Raw genomic sequence first — 24,999 nt, 5'->3', positions numbered from 1 at the left:
TGAGTCAATGAAATTGAGATTTTTACAAAGAATATGCTGGCTCCTTTGGTATAAGAGGGATCAAAAATAATTTACATCTAATATTGATTTAATCTCATTGGATTTTGTGAAGAAGGTGCTATTGTTAACCTCATCTTCCAGATCATCCTAATGACCCTGTGAAATAGGTATTATTCTGATCCTCATCTTACATCTGAAGGCCCAGAGAGGTTAATGACTTATCTGTAGTCATATAATTAGTGAGTATCTGATGCAGGGGTTGAACATAGATTTTCTTCACTCCAAGGTCAATACTCAATCCATTCTCCTTGATGAAGGGACAGACAAAAAGCACGGGGTTGGACTCTTTCAAGAAGCCAATAGTCAAGGAATGCAGCTTTGAACTAGAGAATAAAAAATAACCATTGGAAACATTGGAATGATGAATCAATGTCCGCTGTTATCATTCTAGCTAGAATGATAATGGTGGTAGAGGAAAGAGACTAACCAAAATGACCACTGAAAGAAAGAATCAATGGAATTTGGTGATTTTTGAATATATGTAGTGAAAGATGAGGAAAAACAACTTGGTCAATGTGGAAATATGTTTTTACTGATCACACAAGTATAACATAGATCAGATAGCTTACTGTCTTGGAGAGGGGGAAGGAGAAAGAGGAAAGGAGAGAATTTGGAGCTCAAAATTATAGAAAACTAATGTTAAAATTTGTTTTTACATGTAATTGGGGAAAATCAAACTTTAAATTTTAAAATGAAATTTTTAAAAAGAAAGATAAGGAAAAGTTAAAGATGTCTCTGAGCTTCTAGCCTAAAGTGACTGGGATAATAATGGTGATCCTGGTAAATGTGGGAAAGCTGGGGAAGGAAGCTAGTTTGAGGAGGGTTGTGATGGGTTTGATTTTAGACTCAAACTGAGTTTGAGCTGACAGTTGGACATCCAATTGGAAAGATCCTATAAATGAATGACTGCATTATTGATTAGAAATTCCCTTTTTACATTATTAAAGTCACTTCTCTTAATATAGAAGATAATTTGCTTTTGTTGTTCAGTTGTTTTCAGTCATGTCTAATTCTTCATGATCCCATTTGGGATTTTTTTGACAAAAGTACTGAAACAGTTTGCCATTTCCTTCTTCAGCTCATTTTACAGATGAAGAACTGAGGTAAAAAGGGTTATGTGACTTGCCCAGGGTCACACAGCTAGTCAGTGTTTGAGGCTGGACTTGAACTCAGAAAGATGCATCTTCCGACTTCTGGGGTCATTGTCTCTAGAAGGCTACAGTTAAATGACTGTGTTACTCAGAGTGGAAAGGAGTCCCTCTATCCTTCTAACACACTTTTGTGATTTAGTTTATCATATGTTCAAGTTGATACCTTTAAAGGTACAGTTCATTTCTTTTTTTTTTTTTAATAGGCAATGGGGGTCAAGTGACTTGCCCAGGGTCACACAGCTGGTAAGTGTCTGAGATCAAATTTGAACCTAGGACCTCCCGTCCCTAGGCCTGACTCTCAATCCACTGAGCTACCCAGCTGCCCCCCAGTTCATTTCTTAAGGAAAATTAGAAGAAACAGACCATTGAACAAAAGCAGACAAATTAGTATCAGGTCCTGGATGAGCTAAGTTCAGTTTTAGGGGTAGAACAGAGGAAGAATGAGATCACTCAGTTCAAGAGAATGCCTCATTGCAATGAGCTAATTACAGAATTGAGATTGTAAAGAACTTTGATAGGCTAGACCCATGGTCCAATCTCATGGGATTCAATTTAATTGATAAATGAAAAGAGTAAGCAACTACAGTTGGGTTTAAAAAAAGTCAACTCCTGTGAAAAAGAACAAATGCTCTATGAGCCTGCATTGTGGCAACATTGCTTTTAAAATGGAGCTAATGGTGGGGGTCATTTGGGTGGCTCAGTGAATTGAGAGCCAGGCCTAGAGAAGGGATGTCCTAGGTTCAAATTTGGCCTGAGATACTTCCTAACTGTGTGACCCTAGGCAAGTGACTTAACCCCCATTGCCTAGCCCTTACCGCTCTTCTGCCTTAGAACCAATACACAGCAGTGATTCTAAGACAGGAGGTAAAGGTTTGTTGTTGTTTTTTTAATGGAGCTAATGGATCACTATGCCCTATCCTCAACATCTACAGTCTTGTGTTTAATTCTGCAAGCTAGATTTTAAGAGAGACAATGCATTAAAAGAAAAGCAATCAGGATTGTGAGGGTCAAGATACCATATCATAAAAGGGATGGGAAGGGAAAGGGAATGCTTTGCCTAATGAGAAAATTTAGTCTGGACATGATAGCTATCTTTAAATATCTGAGCAGTTATGTGGAAGAAGAATAAGACACATTCAATGAGACTCCAGAACTAGGACCATGGAGTAGAAATGACAGGAAGACAAAATTTCATTTAAGATAGGAAAGTATTTTCTAACAGTTAATTCTATTGAGAATGGCATGAGTTGCCTGATAGAAGAGGGAGAATTCAGTCACTGAAAAATCTTGGATAGGTCAGCTGACCATCTTTTAGAGATGATGGAGAGAGGATTTCTGCATTGGGTGGAAGATCAGATTCTATAACCTTTTAAGATTCTTTTTAAATTTTTTTCTTTATTCAGAGATCTTTTATTTCCCCCATTGCTAGTAATAATTATTTTCCAACATATGTTTTCCAAAATTATAAAATCCAAACTATCTCCCTTCCTCTCTTCCCTCCCCCCACTTGAAGATGGTAAGCAGTTCTATCTGCATCTATTTTCATGCAAAACATACTTCCATATTTGCCATTGGTGTAAGAGCACACTCGTATAAAACCAACCTCAAAATAAAGACATGAGTGAACTGATGTGAAAGATAATATACTTTGATCTGCATCTGAGTATTCACTGTTATAAGTCCTTCAGAACTGCCCCAGATCATTGCATTGCTGAAAGTAGCTAAATCTTTCACAGGTTGATCATTGTACAATATTGCTATTATGATATGCAATGTTATCCCGGTTCTGCTTATTTCACTCTGCATCAGTTCATGTAGATCTTTCTAGCTTTTCCTGAAATCATTCTGCTTATCATTTCTTATAGTACAATAGAATTCTTTCACCAATATATGCCACAATTTGTTCAGCCACTGTCCAAATGATGGACGTACTCTCAATTTCCAATTCTTTGCCACCATGAAAAGAGCTGCTGTAAATATTTTTGTATAAGTAGGTCCTATTTCCTTTTTTATGATTTCTCCAGGATAGAGATCTAGTGGAGGTATTCTAGGATCAAAGGGTACACATAATTTTATGGTCTTTCAGACATACTTAAAATTATTTTTTAAAATAGTTTAATTGATATCTTTTGTTTTTACAACTTGGAGATTTCTCCTTTCTATCCCTATCCTTCCCATTCCAGACAGCTAGCTTTTTAAACCAAAGATTTTTCTTTTTCAAAGAGTAAAGAATTGGGAAATGAAAGATGAAAGGAGAAAAAATTCAGCAAAACTTATTAAATCACTTCTTTATTTTTTAAACCTGTATCTTCTATCTTAGAATCAATATTGAGTATTGGTTCCAAAGCAGAAGAGTTGTAAGGGCTAGGAACTGGTTATTAAGTGACTTGCCCAAGCTCACATAGCTAGGATATATCTAGAACAAATTTAAACTCATGACCTCCTATCACTAGGCATGGCTCTCAATCCACTGAGCCATCCTGCCCCCTGCATCTCTTCTAATTCTAATATTCTGCCATTATAAGGTCCTATGATTTGAGGTCATTCATTCAATAAGCATTTTTAAGCTCTTTTGCACTAGTCACTAATCTAGATTTTGTGTCAAACAGAGTAGGATCAAGGATCTGGAATGGATTTCAGAGGCCACCTAATCCAGACTCCTAATTTTATAGATGAGGAAACTGAGGACAGAAACTAATGATTAGCCTGTGATCAAAGTAAATAGTGGAGCTGAGATTTGAACTCAGATGTTCTGACTCAAAATGTAGAGCCAATTCTGCTGGAATGAACCCTTGTAAGAGTATGAGGAGCAGGTATTTATAGATCAGATAGACTAGATCATTTCAGAATGAGGCAAGACGAGCATCTAAGTCCTATGAGCTAGAGTCAATAATGTTCTGAGAATTCAGGACTGACTTGGGACAGCGAGTCTATGAATAACAGAAAGGGTATAGTTTCCTACATGAATCTCTAAATTTCTGAAGCAAGGAATGGGAGCAGGGATTTGCTGGAAAGACCTGAAACAGCCCAAAACCTTATTGTTAAAATTTCACTGTGAAATACCTCAGAAATTGGGGCTTGATTTGTTTTATTGATTACATAAACTTAGTAAAATGATGGACAAAATGTTAATATTGCAGATTATACTTAAAAGTGTGTCTTGCTGTACAATTTTTCCCCTAGAGATCTGGTTACTCACATCGCTAGGTGGGAGTTTGGATTAGACAGCCATTGCGGTCTTCTTTTAGGGAGTCTAGTGTAGGTCTTCCCAAGTTCAGACATATTACCTGTGCCCGGGTTTGTTGTTTGTTTTTTTTTTCCTTTCGCCTAGGAGACAAACTTTTATTTATGCAACTTGTATATGAAGCTGGACTCTTGTACAATTGAATCATTTGACTCTCAGAGTCACATCTAGTTAGAGAATAATTGGAATCTGAAAGAACAAATGCATTCTTTCATAGTTTAACAGATATTTAGGTCTTCCAGAATCTTTGATCATTTTGCAGTTTTCTCAGGAAAGACATGCTATTGTAACAGCCTATTCCAAACTTACCTGGGGTGACTTAGGAGGGAAGAACACAGCTCTTCAAATTTCCTATCTCTCATTTTCAGAATCTGAGTGATACTCATTTCCTTGGGCATGACCCAGAGATGGTTCAATTTAAATTCAGATGCTTGAAAAACCTGCTTTTCCTCTTCTTCACACTTGAAAGCTCCTTTCTGAAGCTCTGAAAATTTTGGGGTGGGGAGGCTTTAATGCCAAGCAGAAGACCTATGAGCTTCAGTAATTAGTCTAACCAGATTCCCATGGTTACTTGCATACTAATTATTACATTAGCATTCTTGAGTAGTTCTCCAATTTAAAAAGAGGTGTAGTTATTTGGGCAACAAATTACAGGAACCAATCATTTCAAGGACCAAGACCAAGAATACTTCTCTCTCCAGGCTAGTGTATTTCTCTTCAGAAATACATTTCCTTGGGGCAGCTAGGTGGTTCAGTGGATAGGTGAACCAAGCCTAGAGACGGGAGATTATGGGTTCAAATATGACCTCAGACACATCCTAGCTGTGTGACCCTGAGCAAGTCACCTAACCCCAATTGCCTAGCTCTTAATACTCTTCTGCTTTGGAGCCAATATCCAGTACTGATTCCAAGACAGAAGGTAAGAGTTTAATAAATAACCTTGAATTGCCTTGAAATGCTCTTTGGGCATTCTAATATTGTCATGCATCTTTGTGAAATCTCACTATTTTATGGATATGTATTAGGATGGATCATTCCTGGATCTTATCAGGCATAGACTTAGTGGATAAGCAGCCCCCAAAATGTTTGGTGCCATGAGACAAAGCCATTATAGGTAAAAAAAAAAAAAACTGATGCTTTCTAAGCAGAGGAGGGAACTAGATGTCTTTGAAACTACCTTGTCCTAACAGCTATTTTTCTGTGTCTGGATTCTCTGTTCCACTGGCTGGTGCACAGAAGCAATTGAAGTTTATTGTCAAATTAGGCAATACTATATATAGTCTCTTAGGATTTCTTAAGTTAAATTTCTCCAAAAGTTATCCCCTTGTCTTCTTTCCTGAGCTGGAGGCATTAAAAAAAATCAGATGTTGCACTAACAAATTCACTACATCTTTTAATGATAAACTATGTTTACTTTTATATGTCCTAGAACTCTTGTCCTAGAACCGACTTGCTTATCCTATCACTTATGCAAATTTTCATAGCTGAAATATACAAAGCCAATGAATACTTAATAATTTAAGATACTTCCAAGAGCTCATATAACTGGTTACCCAAAGCTGCCAAAGTTTTTCTGGTGTGTTCTGATGTGTATCTTGAAGGGAAAAAATGGTTAGAATTTCAGATGCAGTATTTGTCATTTTACTAGTACTATTCATTACCCTCTTCCTTTCTATGGCCACATATATCTTGGAAAGAAACAACAGCTCCTGAAGGAGGAACCGTTGTTATTGCTTCTTTTCTTAACTGTTTTATCTCCCTTCATCCGTTCTCTATGCCTCTTGTTTCCTTGAATCCTTTAGGGTGACTCTGATGCTGGTACGGCTTATAAATGTTTCATTTTTATTTGAATTTAAGGAGATAGGTGTACTTTATGATATGGGCAGTGGTCAGGTTGAAAAAGCTTCCTGTCCAAGTTCCTTCTGTCCAAGGACCATTTTTCATCGTTAATATCCTGCATCCCATCTCCTGTTTGTCCTGCCATGCATTTAGAAGAGATGCGGCCAGTAACATGTCATTACTTCTGCCACATTTAGTAATAGGAACTGGCCTTTCTTCTTTTAGGCATTGTTTCCTCCCCTTGGTTTCCAGAAAATAGATTGTGCCAGCTGAATACAATGTGCTCTCTCTCCCTTGTGATTCACCAGGCTCCTGGGCTTTATTCCCAAACTTATCTCCTGAGTTATTGTGTTCAAATATTAATGACATGGCTTTGGGCTTCCGTGTCCGATAAGCCTTCTTTTAGGATACTCTTCCATTCAGACCATTATTTACTCATTCTATTGCTCCCAGTTTTTACCCAGCTATATTATATTACTTGGGCCCCCTGCCTTTCCCCAACAATATCCCAAGATCTACATCTTTCTCCAGCATTCCAACATTGGCCCTTCACTTATCTCTTTCTCATTTCAGTAGGTTTCTTGTACTTTGCTCTGATCCTCACTCAACACTCCCTTCTCCCCCCGACCATACCCCTCTTTGCCAGTGTTTATAATCTACTTAGATTATGTATGAGCTGATCTTTCCGATGAGTTTTTGAAATAACAGAAACGTGTGAGTCTTTGAGCTGGGACAGAAATCTGTTTATGCTGTTGGCAATATTCAGTTCCTCTGGCCTTAGTCCTTCTGGGATATTTCATGTGCCCTGTAGCAGAACTTTTCTTTTTTCTCTTCTTTTTTTGGTTGTTGTTTTAATGTTTAGTGTGTGTTTCCTGAGAAAAGGGACTGTTTCACTTTTTTAATTTGTATTTTCAGAGCTAAGCATAGAAAGCCCAGTAGTACAATAAATGCACGGTGGATAATAAACACTTCATAAAGGCTCATCCATTCATTTGTTCATTCATTCACTCTGAGCTCCTTACTCAAATGGAGTGAAAATTATATGGAGCCCTGATTGGGCATCAGGACCAAGAAAACTTCTTAAACATTTTAACCATTTCAGGCAATGAGCTAGTTTTTGTGCTCCGTTTGCCTCCTATTTGTCTCTTTTCTCCCTGTAAGGATACAATGTTGTAATGCAACACCCTATTCAGCAATTCCATCGGAAAATCAGTTCTTGAATGCTACAAAATTATCCCTCCTTTTTCTCTCTATCAAAACTTTTCTTCCTCCTTGACTTCAGCCAACTGTTCTGTAGGAAAATGATCCCATAAATGGATTCATTCCAAGAATAATATGATTGTTGAGGGCTGAAAGGGCATATCCATTTTTTAAAAAATGACTAGAGTAGCCAATGCCTGAACTCAGATGAAAAAGATTCTGATGGTGGAATTTCAGATAATATGCCATGGAGTTGAGGAAAAAAATTGGTAGAGTATGGGAACCTTATGGACATCGACCAAATGACTTCACATAGACAATTTTTTAGTTTGCCTCAACCACTATTTTGAATCTAGAACTGAGGAAACTTTTAAACATTGAGAGTTTTGATGCTGCTATCCATCTTCTCTCCACTTTGTCAGTCTTTCCCTCTCTTCCACATAATGTTCCTTTTTTCTATCTTTGAGTACCTTCTAGAACCCCATCTTCACCTTCCTCTTAGTCCACTACCATAATACATAAAACTATGTTAATGTCTCTAAATAGAAATTCCAAATACCTATTTTAGAGTTGAACTATGGTTTTATATCCTAATTTTGCCTCCAGACATAATACTTCTTTCTCTTGTTGAGGAAAAGTGTTTATATGTATCTAGTATAATATCACACCCTCAGGAAGAAGTATAAGAAGACTGTAGGAGTTAGAAGCAGTTGTGTGCTGGTACTGGCTCTCTGGGAAAACTAGTGTATTCAGGCAACATTTTTAAGTTTCATCTGCATTATTAACATTACACTGGATTCAAATATCATTTCTTAATAAAATTTAAAAATCAATCCCCCTTTTCCCCATCATTTCCTTAAGCCTAGGCAATCAACAAAACAATAAATCAAAGCCTGATTTGTAGGGTTTGCTGGCTTCAAAGGTATAAATGCTCACACTGTAAATTTAACAATTGGTTCTGGATTCAGCTGACTCCGCAACACCTCTGGTTAGAGGGTAATTAAAGAAAAATTTATTAAAAAGAAAATAAGAAACAGCAAAATCTGGAGTTTGATAACCAACTCATATCTAAGTGAAAAAGGACATTGGAACAAGAATTCTGGTCTAAGAGCTACCAATTATTAGTGATGTGAACTTATTTGAGTTAAGAAACTATGATTGGTTCCTGAGATGTGATGTGTGAGAGCTAGTGGGTGGAGAAAAGAGCTTATAAGTGGTGACCAGGTGGTCTTTGGGGTCTTCTGACTGGAGCGTGGAGATCTGAAGGAACCCTTATTGGAGTTTAGCCACAGGCATATCATGGTGGCCAATACATTAGAAAGCTAAGTTTCTCTCTACCCCTCTCCTATCTTTCCCTCTCTTTACTACTACTACTACTACTACTACTACTACTACTACTACTACTACTACTTTGATTTAATAAAGTTATTAAGCTACTATTAACCTCATAATTTTTATTATTACACTAGGGGTAGTAAAGTGGGCATTAATAGTAATTAGTGTATTGAGTTGAATCAATGCCTGCCCTCACAGAAGTGTCATCTTCTTCTATAGGTCATCTTAGCTCAGACGTTCTTACTTCTAGTCTCATTACTAGAGTTCTCACCCTCTTCAAATTAGCTTATGTTATAGTTATCTGTGAACGTGGCATATTCCTTGACTATTATGTGCACTTTTAAGGACAAAGGCTCTCCCTGTTCAAATCTTTGGATTCCCTGGTGCCTATTGTATGCTTTATATCTCCTGGTTAGGCATTTAATAAATGTCTGTTGAACTGAAATGAAAATTCACCAGTAGTTTGGAGGAGGTATTGGTAACTGTGGGCTGAGATGCTCACCAGGGTAGAGGTGAAATTGAAACTAATAAGCCTTGAAGGATGGATTGAATTCACTCAGATGGGAAAATGGCCTACAGGGAACTGTCTGATTAGAACAGAGAAATTTTGCAAAAGTAGGATGGAGTGGATCTTAAATGATGGGCTGCCACTTACCAGCAGAAGACATATACATGAGTGGGTCCTTGTGACCTGTGAAGGGAAGCCCAAGACTGGAAAACAAGGGGCCAAGTCAAAGGTTAAAATGAAAGATGCATAAAGAGACACAGACACAGAATTTGGAAATAGCTTAGGTAAACTGGAGTATATTTAAATGTAAATAAACCAATGGGAGTTCAGTCAATTCCAAAAAGGGACAACAAATGTTTTCACACCGGAGTACTAGATTTTTACAAGGGTTTACAAGTTTTGTGGGAAAGGAAGTTGGTTCTTAAGGTTGTTGATTGGAAACTCAGATAATTTGTTTCCTGGAGGATGGGACTTTGAACCTATTCAGGGATCTTTTTGAGTCTATTCTGCTGGCTCAGATAAGGGAGGGAAACTTTGTAGGCTTTAGAATTTTTCAGACTGCCCATCTCCATTTTCTCAATAGGAAGCAGAAGAGAAGGAAGAGAAGGTGACATATACCACAGGTCAAGAGAAGTTCAATTCTCTAGCCACATAATTTCATCCCTAAGCCAATTTTCTGATAGAAGGATTCAGTATAAATCAATTGTGTGAATTATTAAATATATAGACACAACAAGAAAATTGCCTTTGCAACCATATCTTGCTATCACTGACCCTGAATTGTTGTTCATTGGAATCAGGTTTGATCATATATTCACAGCTCCCAGGATTCATTATGTCTGATTCCTTCAATGGGCCAAGTAGCTTGGACTTTATATCTAGAAATATCCAACTCCTAGCTGAGTACAGCCTGAACCAGATTAAAATATCATTGGGAAATGTTTAACAAAATAAATAAAAATACAATACAACATAGAGGGTGTTAATTTGTAGTTTTCCAAATCAAATTGAGGCCATAGGGATCCTTTTCTATTTGAGTTTGGCAAAATTGCTGTAGTTATTAATAAAAAGCCACTAGCAGTTTTGTGGTGACATGATAAATATGATAAATTTGGTGCTTTAGAAGATCAATCTAGGAAGCAGCTAGATGTTTCAGTGGATAGAGAGCCAAGTTTGGGGCCAGGGGAGCCTGGGTTCAAATATGGTCTCAGATACTTCCTAGCTAGGTGACCCTCAGTAAGTCATTTAATCCCCATTACCTAGCCCAGTGGTTCCCAAACTTTTTTGGCCTACCGCCCCCTTTCCAGAAAAAATATTACTTAGCCCCGTGGAAATTAATTTTTTTTAAATTTTAATAGCAATTAATAGGAAAGATAAATGCACATGTAGCCATCACCGCTGTCCTGGATCACTGCAGCACCCACCAGGGGGCGGTGGTGCCCACTTTGGGAATCACTGACCTAGCCTTTACCACCCTTTTATCTTGGAACCAAAACATAATATTGATTCTAAAATGGAAGGTAAGCATTTAAAAAAGAGAGAGAGATCAATATACCAATGGAGTACAAAATGGACTAGAGGGACAAGAGATTGGAGTCAGAGAAAGTCAAGAGCCAATTGTAACAGGCCAATTGTATAATTAGAATTTGCTCCCCAGGACTAAATCCCAGCATCCCACTTTCGTTCTCATGTTATGTCCTTACATTTTGGAGATAAAGTTTGTGTGTGACCCTGCCCCTCTCTCTTTTTTCCCCCCAAGAATGTGGCTGGGAAAACTTTTCTTACTCAGGTTTTTACTTTTGTCCTTTTATTTCTTCTACTTCAAGTGATTATCAATAAATCTTATGAAATATGATGCTTGGAGTTATTGGATGTTAATTTTAATCTTACACAAGTAAGATATAAACTAAGAAGTCTGCAGATCACAACTGAGACTTGGGTAGTAGGGAGGAGAAAGCTCATTTGGCCTTCAAGATCACTGGATTTGGAGTCAGAAAAAATGGGTTCCGAGCCATTCTGCTTCTTCTTACTTGCATGGGTTTGGGTAAGTCCTTTCCACCTTTTATAAGTCTCAGTTTTCTTATCTGTAGAATGAGGGGATTAGATTCCACCAATCTCAGACTTCATTCCAATTTGAAATTCTATTATCCCAAGATCTTTAGGGAAACAGTCATTATCAATGATGGTGAAATGGAGCCACAGAGAGTTTTTGGAGCTGCTACTCTCCAAGATGTGATTTTCAGTATTCTGTAAAGTGGCAGGCATGTACCATTCCCCTTAGGAAACCCAGTCTGACCAAGTGGACAGGATCGCCATCTATATGGTTCTCTGTTCCCAATCTACATGTGGCCCTCAATTTTAACTCTAGAGGAAGCAGCTCATTTTTTTTTAATGAAATATGATTTTATTGTTAAGCCTTGTACAATCTTGGACATGGGCAGAGCATTTCCTGCTTCCACTTTCAAATAGAGACCATTCATTTGCACTATCTGTGATTCAAAGGACCAGGACAAAAAGCTACAGCAGAGGACAAAAGCATATGTTAGAGATGCCTGCAGGGAGTCACTAATTTGCAGTCATCTTCTGGATAAAGTTCAGGGAATCTGGAATTAACATAAAGTGGCCATAACCACTAGAAAGCTTTCCCTTTGCCTCCAGTAGAATATAATTCCAACATGGTTAATATCTTCAGGGTCAATACAATTTTTTTTCAGTGTTCTAACAACAATAGACCTTTATTAAGTACCTATTAATGTGTAATTCATGATATTAGGTGGTAGAGCTAGAAAGACAAAAATGTGTTAATAAATGTTTAAAAGAAAAAAAAAAGAAAGACAAAAATGGAACAGACCCTCAAGGAACCCCCATTTTACTGGATTAGTACAATTTTCTGTATCTTATTCAATTCTGGAAAAGTTCCTTGTAAAAAGAGTTGGAAACTAAAGAGCCTAAATTTTCTGATACAGTGTAGACTTTGATATCCACTGGATACCTGTATATCACTAGGAATCTTGGACCATTGTATCCTTTTTTTTAACCCTTATCTTCTTTCTTAGAATGAGTACTAAGTATCAGTTCAAAGGTAGAAGATTGGTAAAGACTGGGAAATTGGGGTTAAGTGACTTGCCCAGAGTCACACAGCTAATAAGTGTCTGAGGTAAAATTTGAATCCAAGACCTCCTATCTCTAGACCTGGTTCTCTAACCACTAAGCCCACCTAGCTGCCCCTTGCATCATTGTACTCTCCTTAGTATATAGACTGTCTTCTTTTCCTTAGAAACCAGGTAATTTATAATGTTGGGGGCAGCTAGGTAGCTCAGTGTATAGAGAGCCAGGACTGAAGTCAGGCAGACTCATCTTTGTGAGTTCAAATCTGGCCTCAAACACTTACTAACCATGGGACCCTGGACAAGTCTCTGAACCCCGTTTGCCTCATTTTCCTCATCTATAAAATGAGCTGGAGAAAGAAATAGCAAACTGTTCCAATATCTCTGCCAAGAAAACCCCAAATGGGGTCACAAAGAGTCAGTCAGACATGCCTAAAATGATTCAACAACCACAACAAAATGTATAATGTAGATAAATACTATCCTATATTACATTATACTATGTATAATATAAATAAGGAAATAATTCAATATGAAGAAAGAAATAAAATAATGGCATTTCAGAATGCCACCTCTATCTTGTTATTCATTTCTCTTCTAAAACAAACTTAAAATGTGCGATGTAGAAAAATTGTTGTATTAGAGTCCATCACTGATATACCCCGTGGCATTGTTGAATTTTAACTTTTCAGCTCTCTAACAATAGTTATAAAGATTTACCTTCCTCTGAAATTGTATTGAAATTACAGTGGGAAATAGGGAAAGCAAACTGACAATAAGAACAAGATAATCTTCATGTACAATAATAATAGTCCTAGCAAAAACTCACATTTGTGGAACACATTATGGCTTACAAAGCAGTATCCTTATACCCTGTCTATGGGATGAGAAGTACAAGCATCACTGTCTTTACTTTAGAGACAAGGAAACTGAAGATCTAAGAAGGTAACTTGTTCATAGCTCTTGGTTTGGGTTGCTTCCTTAGAGACAGTTGAACAATAGGCTTGATTTTTTATAGTCAATCCACAATGTAAGATTTAAAATTGGGTTTGACTCAATATGAGAGTTATAAAAGTGAGATTGTGGTCGCCATTTATAAAATGTTAGCCCTTACGTCAAAAATGACTGTTAGCAGCTTTTATTTACAAGGTAGAGATATTGAAAGTGGGAAATGTAGGAAGGAGACAGAGCCTTGTCTAGCCTACCAGCCTAATGCTGCTCCGGTGAAGTCTGGCTCAGCCCCCAGCAAGGGCTTCTTCAAGTCCCGATCTCCACGTACAAGTCCCAGTGGTGTCTTTAGCCAGAAATCCAGCAACTCAAGCCTTTTCCTTCAGCCCAAATCACTATCCAGCAAGCCTCTCCAGTGTAGAAAGCTCCAGTCACTCACCCAGCAAGCCTCTCCAGAGCAGAAAGCTCCAGTCCAGAATGATTCCAGGAAAAGGGGACCCACCGCCTCCAAGAACCTCACCAGAGCTCATGATGAAGAGAGCTTGTGTCCCACTGAAGCACCAACCAAGAGAGAGTCTCCTCACTGAAGAACCAAGGAAGCCAAGATTGAATCTTGTCCTTCAATCTTGCCTTTTATAGTCCCTTTTCTATGTCACTTCCTGTCTCTCTCCCACTTCATGGAAACCAATCACAGCTTCCCAATTTGTGTAGCACTGTGCTTGTTAACTTTGGGGTTGTGAACTAGTAAGTGACTTGTGAGCTCTCTTACTTAATGGTTAGCTAGGTACTAAGTAGGAATACTTTAAGTTCTTGATTTGATTAACTTAAAATAGACAAAGGGAGAGTTAATTATATCTTCTTAGCAAGCACTTATGAAGGACCTATTCTCTATGTCAGGCACAGTCCAAGGTTGTTTTACAGCTGCATCCAACTCTTGGGGACCCCTTTTGTGATTTTCTTGCAGAGATATTGGAGTGACTTGCCATCTCCTTCTCCAGCTCATTTTACAGTTGAGAAAAATGAGGCAAACAGGATGAAGTGACTTGTCCAGGGTCACACAACTAATAAGAATCTGAGACCAGATTTGAACTCAGGGGGATGAGGCTTCCTGGCTCCAGACCCAGCATTCTATCTTCTGTGCCACCTTTTAAATAGAGACTAAGTACCTACTCACTGGGAATATGAAAGAAAAGATGCTTGGCCTGGATGGACTGGCCTAGGTAGTAGCCTCTGTGGTCCCTCCCAACCCTGTAACATTTACCTGTGAATAGCCACTATCAAGGGAACATTTATCAGATAAAGTACAACAAGGAGGGAATGATGAGCTAGTAGTTTTTCAATTCCAGTCCAATGTCATGAGAGAGTTTATAATCATTTATAATCCCTCCTCTTGGCCTTGTGCTTCTTTTCAGATGTAGAAGAACATGGAATTGATGAAGGGAGCATCCCTCCTCTTTAGTGTGCTCCATTTGAACTCTCTTTGATCTTTTCATGATTGGAAATAGATCACGGGGGCCAGAAAGTCATAGACTTTTAATCTTTCTAGGTAATTCTTTTCAAATGCACTTTATTCAGTAGAAAAGCATGTCTCTTCATAAGCAGAGTTTGTCTCTTCTCTCCTCAAGTTGGCTTTGCTGTTCCAACAAAGGCTGGGGAAAGAGCAGAGCTACCAAACTGCCCCCAGAGGAGGCTGGTTCCTGTAGCAGATACTGGCAGCCAGAGATAAAGTTGCCAGTCTGGCCCCTCTAGGTAGCAGAATGGATAGAGCACTGAGTCTGGAGTCACGAAGATCTGAGTTCAAATCAGTCACAGACATTTATTATGGGTGTGACCCTAGACAAGTTACTTAACTTCTTTTTTTTTTTAATTTAAACTTTCATCTTAGAATCAATACTGCATATTGGTTCCAAGGCAGAAGAGTGGTAAGGGCTAGGCAATGCCCAGGGTCTCATAGCTAGGAAGTGACAACTTCTATTTGCCTCAGTTTCTTTCTCTGTAAAATGGGGAACATAATAGCACTTACTTCCCAGAGTTGTTATGAGGGTTAAATGAGATAATAATTGTAAACCACTTAGCCCCAGTCCCTGGCACACAGTAAACGCTATATAAATGTTAGCTCTTATTATCATTAGTGTCTTAGTTTAGAGCTGTCCCTTCGCTTATATGGAATATCCAGTAATATCTCCTCTTTAGCTGTGGTTACACACAGACTCCCTGTTCATTATTTTTAAGTGAAGTCCACAATTAGTGTTTGGGGTTGCCAATGAAGGTTTAAGAAATAATGAGATCTCTTGCAAAAGAAAGCATGGCATAAACAGAAATTGTACCAGGAACATTTAGCCTAGGGAACACTTCCTTTGGTAATATGCTGCTGTAATTATAGATAAGATGGATTCAGCACTTTAATTGTAAAAATTCCTTTTCAGAGGCTTCAGACAGTTAATTCAGGCTCCAAACCCTTCTGCCAGTCTCTACAAAGAAAAGCTTTTTGGGTCCTCCTTGCCTATCCCCCCTCCTACCTTCACCATCCTTCCACTGAACATTTAGCTAAATAAAAGTACAAACAACTCTGTCACAAAAGATCGGGGATAAATGCCTTCCACAGTTTGTTCATACATCGAACAACAATAAAGCCAGTGACCTGGAATTTTTTTTGTTGTTGTTTAAAGACTAATCTATATTCAGAAATCTCAAAATTCATTTTAATGGTTGGATTTCATATTTTTAGAGCTTTTTTCACACTTAAGTAATTCAGAATTGACTTCAACTTAGCAATTTAGAAAGTACAGAAGACAATCATAGAGCTGGAAGGGACCTTGAGAGGTCAACTAAATCATTCCTTTGCATTCATGCAAGACTATCCAAAAAGCCTTACTGACAATTGTGTCTCCTTCCTCTATTTAAATAACTCTAGAGAAAGAGATTCTAGGGCCTCTTTTGATACCACTTTATCTTAACAGTCCTATTTAGCAGGAATTATGTCTGGTCTAAACCTGCCTGCAAAGTAATCCCATTTTTTTTTATTTGGAATGGCTTTATATGTCCAGAACAACTCTGTACCCCTATCCCTCCCTGGCATATAGTTAATGCTTTAATAAATGCTTGTTGACTAATTGACCTCTCCATTGGGAGATTTTCTGTTCTTCAGCACTTAAACAAACCACCCCTTACTCCTGACAGACAAAACCATCTCCTCTAATCTGGGATTGGAAAAGTTTGACCCACACTCTGGGTTAAGCATTCAATTTAATTGCACCAACCCAATGTAGCCAAATGAGAGGTATCATCCTCTCTTATGCCTAGAGTTGTAAAAATGCTTCAGGATGTCAGATGCCTACAGTGACTTGTCTCCTAAGAGGACATCAGATGGGGCTGTTGTCCTATTACATTCAAATTCAACCAGCATTTACTGAGTGCCTCATATATGCAGGGTGCTAAGATTTAAAAAAAGTGGGAAAAGTCAGTTCCTCTTCTGAAGGAGCTTGTATTCTTCTGGAATATGGAGGTAGTGAGGAATGAACATATAAGATAGGAGGAGCATCATATATGAAATTCAAGTGAGGGAGTATTGAGGCAAAGGAGAGATCCAGAAAGCAGGATGCAGGAATATTGAGGAAGGGAGAGAATACTTTCTGCCCAATAGAAGAAAACTATACAAAAAAGTAGTTTCTAAGCTGAGTCTTGAAGAAAGAAGATTCTGCATTTCAGAGCATATACAGTCTAGGCATGATGAGTGATAGCTCCTGAAATTCAACAGAGGTAGGAGAGTGGCAAGACAAACAGGAACAGTAGTTTTGGTTGGATCAGAGATATGAGAAGGTGGAAAAGGAGTTCATTTTGCTTTGTTTTTCATTTCATCGGATAGTCTATTTGAGAGGCAGAAGAATGTATTGGATAGAGAACTAGTTTTTGAAACAAGACCTTGATTCATGTCTTGCCTGTAACCTGCCCTAGCTGTGAAACCCTGGGCAAATTTACTTAAGCCTCAGGAAACTGAGGGCTACCAGAGGCAGAACAGCTTGCTGGTCTGCCTGGGTTGAGAGAGTTGTCTATAGCAGGGCACTCTCGGGTCCTGATCAAATATAGCCTATTTTTATTTATTAAAATACGGTTTACCAATAACTTTTATCTTTATATCACATGCATTTCAAATACTCGCCCCTCCACATTAAATCTTCATGGTGACAAAGAAAACCAACTAAGAAAAAAAATAACTGATAGATGGCCACATTTAACAATGTGTATGGCTTTTGTCCAGGAGTGTCACTCCTTCCTCTACGTAGGTTAGGTATGTTTCATTATTAATTTGCTGGGACCTTCATTGATTTTTTTTTAGTCACTCAGAGTTACATTTGTTTTTGATAATCTTTTCATTCACATTGTTTCAGTTATCTGTATTTTTCCAGGTTCTGTTGATTTTGTTTTGCATCAGTTGGTGCATATCTTCCCCTGTTTCTCTGAATTTCTCATATTCAAGAACTCAATCTGCCATCATTCTATGGAGCACATATCTAGGAGCTCTCAACTTCTTTCAAGGCTCCGCTCAGGGAACACTTCCTCAGAGAAGTCTTTCCTGATCGCTGGCACTCTCTTCTTCTTCAAATGATCTCATATCAAGCATTTCCTTATCTGTTTGCAGGCTCTATTCTCTAATAATCTCCTCGAGGGCTTATTGCTGAGGCTCTGCTACACAATAAATAAAGCAAATACCAAAAAGCCTTTAATAGTGAATGTAGAGAATACACAGATTAGATTCCTATGGCTTCTCCAGCCTGGGGCAGCAACCTTACCTCAGGCTTTCGCCACTACATCATGCCATCTTCTTATGTGATGGCAAAATTTAGGATCAAAGATAACTTAATGCAGTTCAATTTAATAAGCATTTAAGTTTGGGAGCCATAGCTTATACCTCATAGGGCTCAGTAAAAACAGTTATTCCTAAGGGAAAGAAAGAGTATGGCTTGTCACAGTCATCATTCAGAACTGTGTGGGTGGTTTTCTTATGCGTGATAGTTGTATTGTGGTTAACCTAAGATGCAGAGACCATGTATTGATTAAAAGGGCCATCAAGTACTTGCTTTTATTCCTCTTCGCTGACTTTTATATAGTGCTTTTAGGCTTTGCAGCATGTAATCTAAAATTGCCCTAAGACTTTTAGGACACCCTGAGCAAACTCAATTGTCCCCAACAACTCTCTCCGTGAAATGGATACTACATATATTATTATCCCTATCTTACAGATGTGAACACTGAGTCTGGGCAAAAGAAAGTGACTTGCTCATAGCCACAGCCTGTAAGTGACAGAGGCAAGATTAGAACCCAGGTCTAGTAGTAGCCATAGAATTAACACTGAGAAAAAAATAGCACCAAGTACCCTAAGACTTCTGGTTCTGAGCAGGACGTTGAACAAAGCAAGTTCAAACATGCTTTGTAAAAACCCTTAATAGACAATTACTTTTCCTTGAGGTTTCCTGAGAACACTTACAGCATGAGATAGAAACAAGATGACCAGCTAGTAAATCTGTGGAGATTTCCCTCATCCTATAGGTTTACCTTAACTGTACTAAACCTCATTCGAAAAGCCTTGAGAACTTAATAACGTGTAAGAGATACCCAGGAAGGGAGGGATGAAGCATTTAGGTTGTTAGTATTCTAAGCATCCTTCCTTTCCTTGTAGAATGCCAACCTGAAGCAGTCATTAACATTTCATGGAAATCTAGAAAGCATTCCATTAAGACCAATGAAGAAGTTTGACTTGGGGCTTATAATGAGTAGCCATATCGAAAGAAAATTCCAAGCAGCTATAATTTAAATATATGGCTTGGTTTTCTTTTGAAATTGTCTCAGATGTAACAAAAAATCTTTGTATCTCAAAGGAGTGCTAACTAAAGTGTTTTTGAAGGCATGAGATGCTTCTCCACATCTCTTCTTATCAATCAAAGCAAGATATTTCAAGCTACATTTTCCCAGAACATAAACACTCCTTGAAAGTTAGACAGTTATACATTCATTCATTAAACATTTATTAAAAACCTACTGTGTTCATCTAAAGCATTGTGTCCTAGGGTAGAAGGAATATTACTACCAGTACCACCTCTACTACTACTACTACTACTACTACTACTAATACTACTACTACTACTACTAATAATAATAATAATAATAGCTAACATTTCGATTATTTTAAAGTATGGCATAACACTTTCCATATACTCTCTTATTTGATCCTCATAACAACATGGTAAGAGAACTATTATTATCATCCCCACTTTACAGATGAAGAAATGGAGACTAAGGAAGTTAAATGACTTACTCAGGGTCACACAGTCATGTCTGAGGCAGATTATACCTCAGGTCTATCAACTCCAGAGAGTCTCCTCTACTAGCCCCTGAGCTTGTACATCAGCCCTAAGGCTACCTGATTAGCCCCCAGATTATTCCACCAGCTATTAGGCTATTATACCACAACAAATCTCTTCTTCAAATAAAATTATTTTCTTAGTTCTGGACTGAATGAAATTCAAGCCTCCCATTCTTGGGGCGAGACCCTACTATAAACCTGGGAGTGTTTCTCCCACAACACAATAATCAAGGTATGAAGTGAGGAGGGCTTTCAAAGTGACAGTGTCAGAGGAGAGAAGATGGATGCAAAGGTGGAATTGGAAGGCGTTGGCAACAGTTTGAATATGGGGATGGGGTGAGAGGTAATGATGAGTCCAGTATTCTTCTAAATTATTGATCTGAGGACTAGGAGTATGATGTTGCTCTCTATAGTAATAGGAAAGAAAGAGGAGCAGAGAGCATAGGGGGGAAGATAATGAGTTCTGTTTTAGACATATGGAATTTCAGATTCTACTGGACGTCTAGTTTAAGATTTGTGAAAAGCAGTTGGGGTGCAAGATTGGAGGTCATCAGAGAGATTCGGCAGGCAAGGCAGATTTGAGAATCATCAGCATAATTAAATCTATGGGAGCTGATGAGATCACAAAGAGAGAGACTATAGAAGGACAAAAGAAGGGAGTTCAGGATAGAACCCTGAGAGACACCTATTGTTAGAGGGCACGATCTAAAGAAGGATCCAGCAAAGGAGACAAAGGAACAGCCAGTGAGGTATGAGGAAAACCAGGGAAGAGTAGGGCACCAAAAACTTAGAGAGAAAAGAATATCTAGGAGAGAGTTATCAACAGTGTCAAATGTTTTTTAATGACTCCATTCTAATTACATTTAAATAACAGTTATAATTTTAAAACTGCATTAGGGTAATTGCTTTTGACCTGATAGTATGCTAATTGAATTCTACATTGCTTTATTCTTCATAAACCATCTCTTAGAAATATTAGGTTCCAAAATTTGAAAGGATGTTAGAAAGTAGATTATATTTGAATGAGCAAAAAATAATTTTCCTCAAATAATAATTCACTGGATGACATTGACCTTATCATAGCATATCCATAGTTCAAAACACTGGTCATTGCATTCAAATAATATGCCTATACCTCAGCTTCACACACCACAGCCAGTAAATTCTATAACAATTGCTGATATTTTATGAAAAAGGAATAAAGTTCAAAATGACCTAGAAAATGAAAAATCGTCCTTAAACTTAAATGAAACTAAGAAAGAATTCAAATAGTACTCATTTCAGGGACAACTCCCTCCCTAACAAATGGAAGCCTTTCTCGGCTCTAAAATGAGGAGATACATTCAGTTTCCAATATTCCTTACAATTATAATAGTCTATGATTCTGCATGAATGCAGAAGGACTGGCTAGGCAGGTATATGTAGAAAACCATCTGAGGGTCATTGACTACAAGCTTATTGTGAGTCAGCAATGTGTAATTGTTTTTTAAAAAATCAGCAGCAGGGTTGCTCAGTACATAGGGAGCCAGGCCAAGAGCTGGGAGGTCCTAGGTTCAAATCCAGCCTCAGGCACTTCTCAGCTGTGTGACCCTGACAAGTCACTTAACCCCCATTGCCTAGCCCTTACTGCTCTTTTGCCTTGAAACTAATACATGGTATTGATTCCTAGATGGAAAGTAAGGCTATCAGTATAATAATGGACTACATTAAATTAAAGGGCATATTTGAACACAAGGGCCAAGAAATCATCTTATGTTTCATTCACTCTTTCCTACTCTGTATGTTCAGCATGAGATTATTACACAGAGTTTACATAAAGTAGGTGTTGATTGATTAGGAAATGACGGAATTGTGGTCCATTAATGTAATTGGATATGCTAGTACTATAAGAAATAGACGTGAAAATTCAGAGAAGCATGGGAAGACCAAGGAGAAAACTTGCAAAGTGAAGTAAACAGAACCAAGAAAATAAGATACACAGTGACTTCAAATAGTAGCAATAGAAATAATGATCATGACAACAACAAAGACCTAGAAACTGAATTCTGTTTAATTAGATTCTGTTCATTTTATTACAATAATTGTATACTATCTTAAAGGTATTATATAATTATACACACATAATCATATATTAATTATTCTGTGAATTACTATATAATTCTGCATAATTACCTCCCTGGGTATAATTGATATTTCCAACCTTAGCTCAGGAAATATATTAAGAAAATGCAGCCCTTTTCAAAACTCTTTGCAGAGATTGGGGACTATAAGGGTGCCATGTTGCATCTTCAGACATAATTGATATGTTGGTTGGTTTTGTTGAACTGGGTTTTTCCTTCTTTCTCTTTGAATATTTGTTAAAAAGGAAAGATCATTGGGTCATTTAGAGGGGGAGAAATATATTAATCACAAAATCAAAGAATTTGAGAGTTGGAAGAGATCTCATCAACTATCTGGCTGGACAACCTTTAGTTCAGCAAATAGGTATCATGTACCATGGTGAGGGTGTTGGAGTTGGAGTCAGAAATTCTGCCTCAGGCGCTCACTAACTATGTGATGCTGGAAAATTAGTTCACCTCTCAGACTCAGTTTCCTCCACTGTAAAGTGGGGGATATAGCACCTACCTCACAGGTCTGTTGTGGAGATCAAATGAAATAACATATATGAAATATTTTGCAAACTCTAAAAGTGCTATATAAATGGTAGCTATTATTATTTTTGGCAGTTAGGTAATACAGTGGATAGAATGCCACGCCTAATGTCAGGAAGACTCAACTTTGTGAGTTCAAATCAATTACTGGCTGCATGACTCTGGGCAAGTCATTTAACCCTGTTTGCCTCCCTCTGTCAAATGAACCAGAGAAAGAAATAGCAAGCCACTCTAGTATCTTTGCCAAAACAACCCCAAATGGGGTCACAGAGAGTCAGGGATGATGGAGAATGTCTCAGTAAGAGCATTATTCCTTTTAGGCAGCTAGCTATCCCTATCTATTCATGAAAAGAATCTTTACTATACCTGACAAGTGGTCTTTCCACTTTGGCTGGGGAACTCAGTGTCTCCTGAGACAGCCCGTCCACCTTTTGGATAGACTGCAGGGGTTAGGAAGTTTTTTCTGACATTGAGTCTAAATTTGCATCTTTGCAACCAGAACCTATTACTCCTGGCTCTGTCCTCTGAGGTCAAACAAGAGTTTATTGGCCTTTCACATGACAATCCTTTAGATACTTTGAAGACAGCTATGTCTCCCCAGAGTCTTCTCTGCTCCAGTCCAAATATCCCCAGTTTCTTCATCAGATGAAATGAAGGTGATGTAAAAACAAAAGCTATCAATGAAAATAAAATTTAAAAGTAGTTTCCATTTACATCTAGCATTAACTGTGAATTACTTCAGCATGTCAGTGAACAAGTGAAACGTATCAGAACACTTTAATTTTGTTATTAACTTCAGTCTGGTTTACTCACAGTTTTCCCTTCAAGTGCTCATTAGGAACGATGGAGACAAAAGGGCAGTAGTAGAGAAGGCTGTATCGCCCTCATGAAAGTCACCATGATGATTATCCCATTTGGGGTTGACTGTTATTTCGTGTTGTTTTCCTGATTCTTTGCCTTGGCTTGCTTCTGCTTGTCCTCTGCAGGTCAAAGCTTGCTTCTTGCTGTGATGCCATGCATAACTTTGTCATTTCTCAAAATAACACTCCACTTGGGAGTAACATGAGTTATGAAACCGAAAGGACCAGCTTCCCTGTTGAAAAGGGCATTTTTCAGATGCTGCCAGTGGTAAGTGAAGTCGGGTGGTGGGTTGTTTGGGACATAATACAAAGATGAAATGTTTTAAAACATTAAGTCAGAGTTTAAACTAAATGAGTAATAATGTATGAGTAATAGTATTGCCTGTTAGATTTAAGGTGAACCATCTTTTAGAGGCAGCCTTTAATGCTCTGTGGATATGTTGGGAACACTCATGTAGCTTAAATCATTCTAAGTTTCCCCTATCCTCCAGTCTTAACTGCCTCATCACTCTTGAACAAGATGGGTCAGCTGGGACTTCTTCTGCAGCTCGTTGGTCCTTGGGTCACTGTCTTGTGCAGTGAAAGTGGCTTTTTTAATGTGAAACAGGCTTCCCCCTATTTCCCATGCTGGGAGCAAAATCACACCTTACCCAAAAAACTATAGATTCATATTCTTTGTCTTTCTTTTATTCTGGAAAGGAAAGATGGAAAACTTGGCAGCTCCCTGGGGTGACGGTCAAATGACCTCCTTCTTAATACTCTGCCCTTATAGGCAATAGATTGTAAGAAATCTTCAGTTTGTCTTGGAAAACATCCTCTTGTACTGATGACACAAATACACACACATGTTCAATCAAGCAAGTTAGCAAGAAGCCACTGTGCCCCAGGCTAGTATAAAGAAAAAGGTAAAATTGTTTCTGTCCGCAAAGAGATCATATTCAAGTAGAGGAGACACATACACAAACACACACATTCACACACAATCAAAAACTCTAGAGATTACACCAACTTCTTCCAAGCACCAGAGATTAAGACTCTTAACCAAGCCAAGTTTGAGGCTACTATATGCTACCTTAAAGAAGCTAGAGTCCGTTTACCAACCTCAAAGCCATCTTGAGCCAAATTCTAGTTTCCTCAGAACCTGGCACGCTTTAAAAGAAAGGAGAATATTGCAAATATCTGAGCCAGACATAACCTTGGGTCAGGGAAAGGCAAGAGTGAATCCCAAATCATACATATAATGTGTTGGTAGGTGGAGAGAAAGGAGTAACAGAGAAGAAACAGAGAGCCTTTGAGGGGTTGATGAGTTGGATCTTTCTGCCCAGTGCTTGGTTATATTTACCCCACTTTAGGAAAGAGCTAGGACATGTTATTTTGTTTGTGAGTTGGTCCTGAATTCAGAGCAACTTGCCACTATCTCCCATTCAAACTTAACTTTCTTGTTTCTTTGTGCAAATAAGTAAAAATATCCATTTTGAGATAGTGTTAATTGTTCCATAACAGAAGACCTGTGGTATTCACTACTGCCAGAAGAGGATACATTACTCTGGGGAAACTGACCAATTGAAGAACTTCTTTTAATAAGAATTATTTTATTTTATTTGTAAAACTCTTACAAATCTTAGAATACATACTCTGTATTGGTTCCAAGGCAGAAGAGTGGCAAAGGCTTAAGCAACTTGCTCAGGGTCACACTGCTAGGAAGTATCTGAGGTCAGATTTGAACCCAGGGCCT

General features: G+C 38.1%; 1 protein-coding gene across 2 annotated transcripts in view; it reads left to right on the top strand.

Annotated features, from left to right (window-relative positions):
• The window catches only part of ST8SIA6 (ST8 alpha-N-acetyl-neuraminide alpha-2,8-sialyltransferase 6), a 104,580-nt gene that overhangs the window by 66,233 nt on the left and 13,348 nt on the right, over positions 1-24,999 (top strand). Inside the window, exons 1-2 of one of the 2 annotated variants that reach the window (XM_044678210.1) lie at positions 21,680-21,703; positions 23,398-23,532. In XM_044678210.1, coding sequence (XP_044534145.1) covers positions 23,419-23,532 — 114 coding nt within the window. In that variant the 5' untranslated portion in view covers positions 21,680-21,703; positions 23,398-23,418. Of the gene's footprint in view, positions 1-21,679; positions 21,704-23,390; positions 23,533-24,999 lie in introns of those variants that run through there. The other variant, XM_044678209.1, reaches the window with a different exon arrangement.

This window comes from Gracilinanus agilis, chromosome 5 (genome assembly GCF_016433145.1).
Source record: "Gracilinanus agilis isolate LMUSP501 chromosome 5, AgileGrace, whole genome shotgun sequence".
Classification (NCBI taxonomy): domain Eukaryota; kingdom Metazoa; phylum Chordata; class Mammalia; order Didelphimorphia; family Didelphidae; genus Gracilinanus; species Gracilinanus agilis.
Note: the sequence above shows the minus strand (reverse complement) of the source record. Positions and strands in the feature narration are given on the sequence as shown.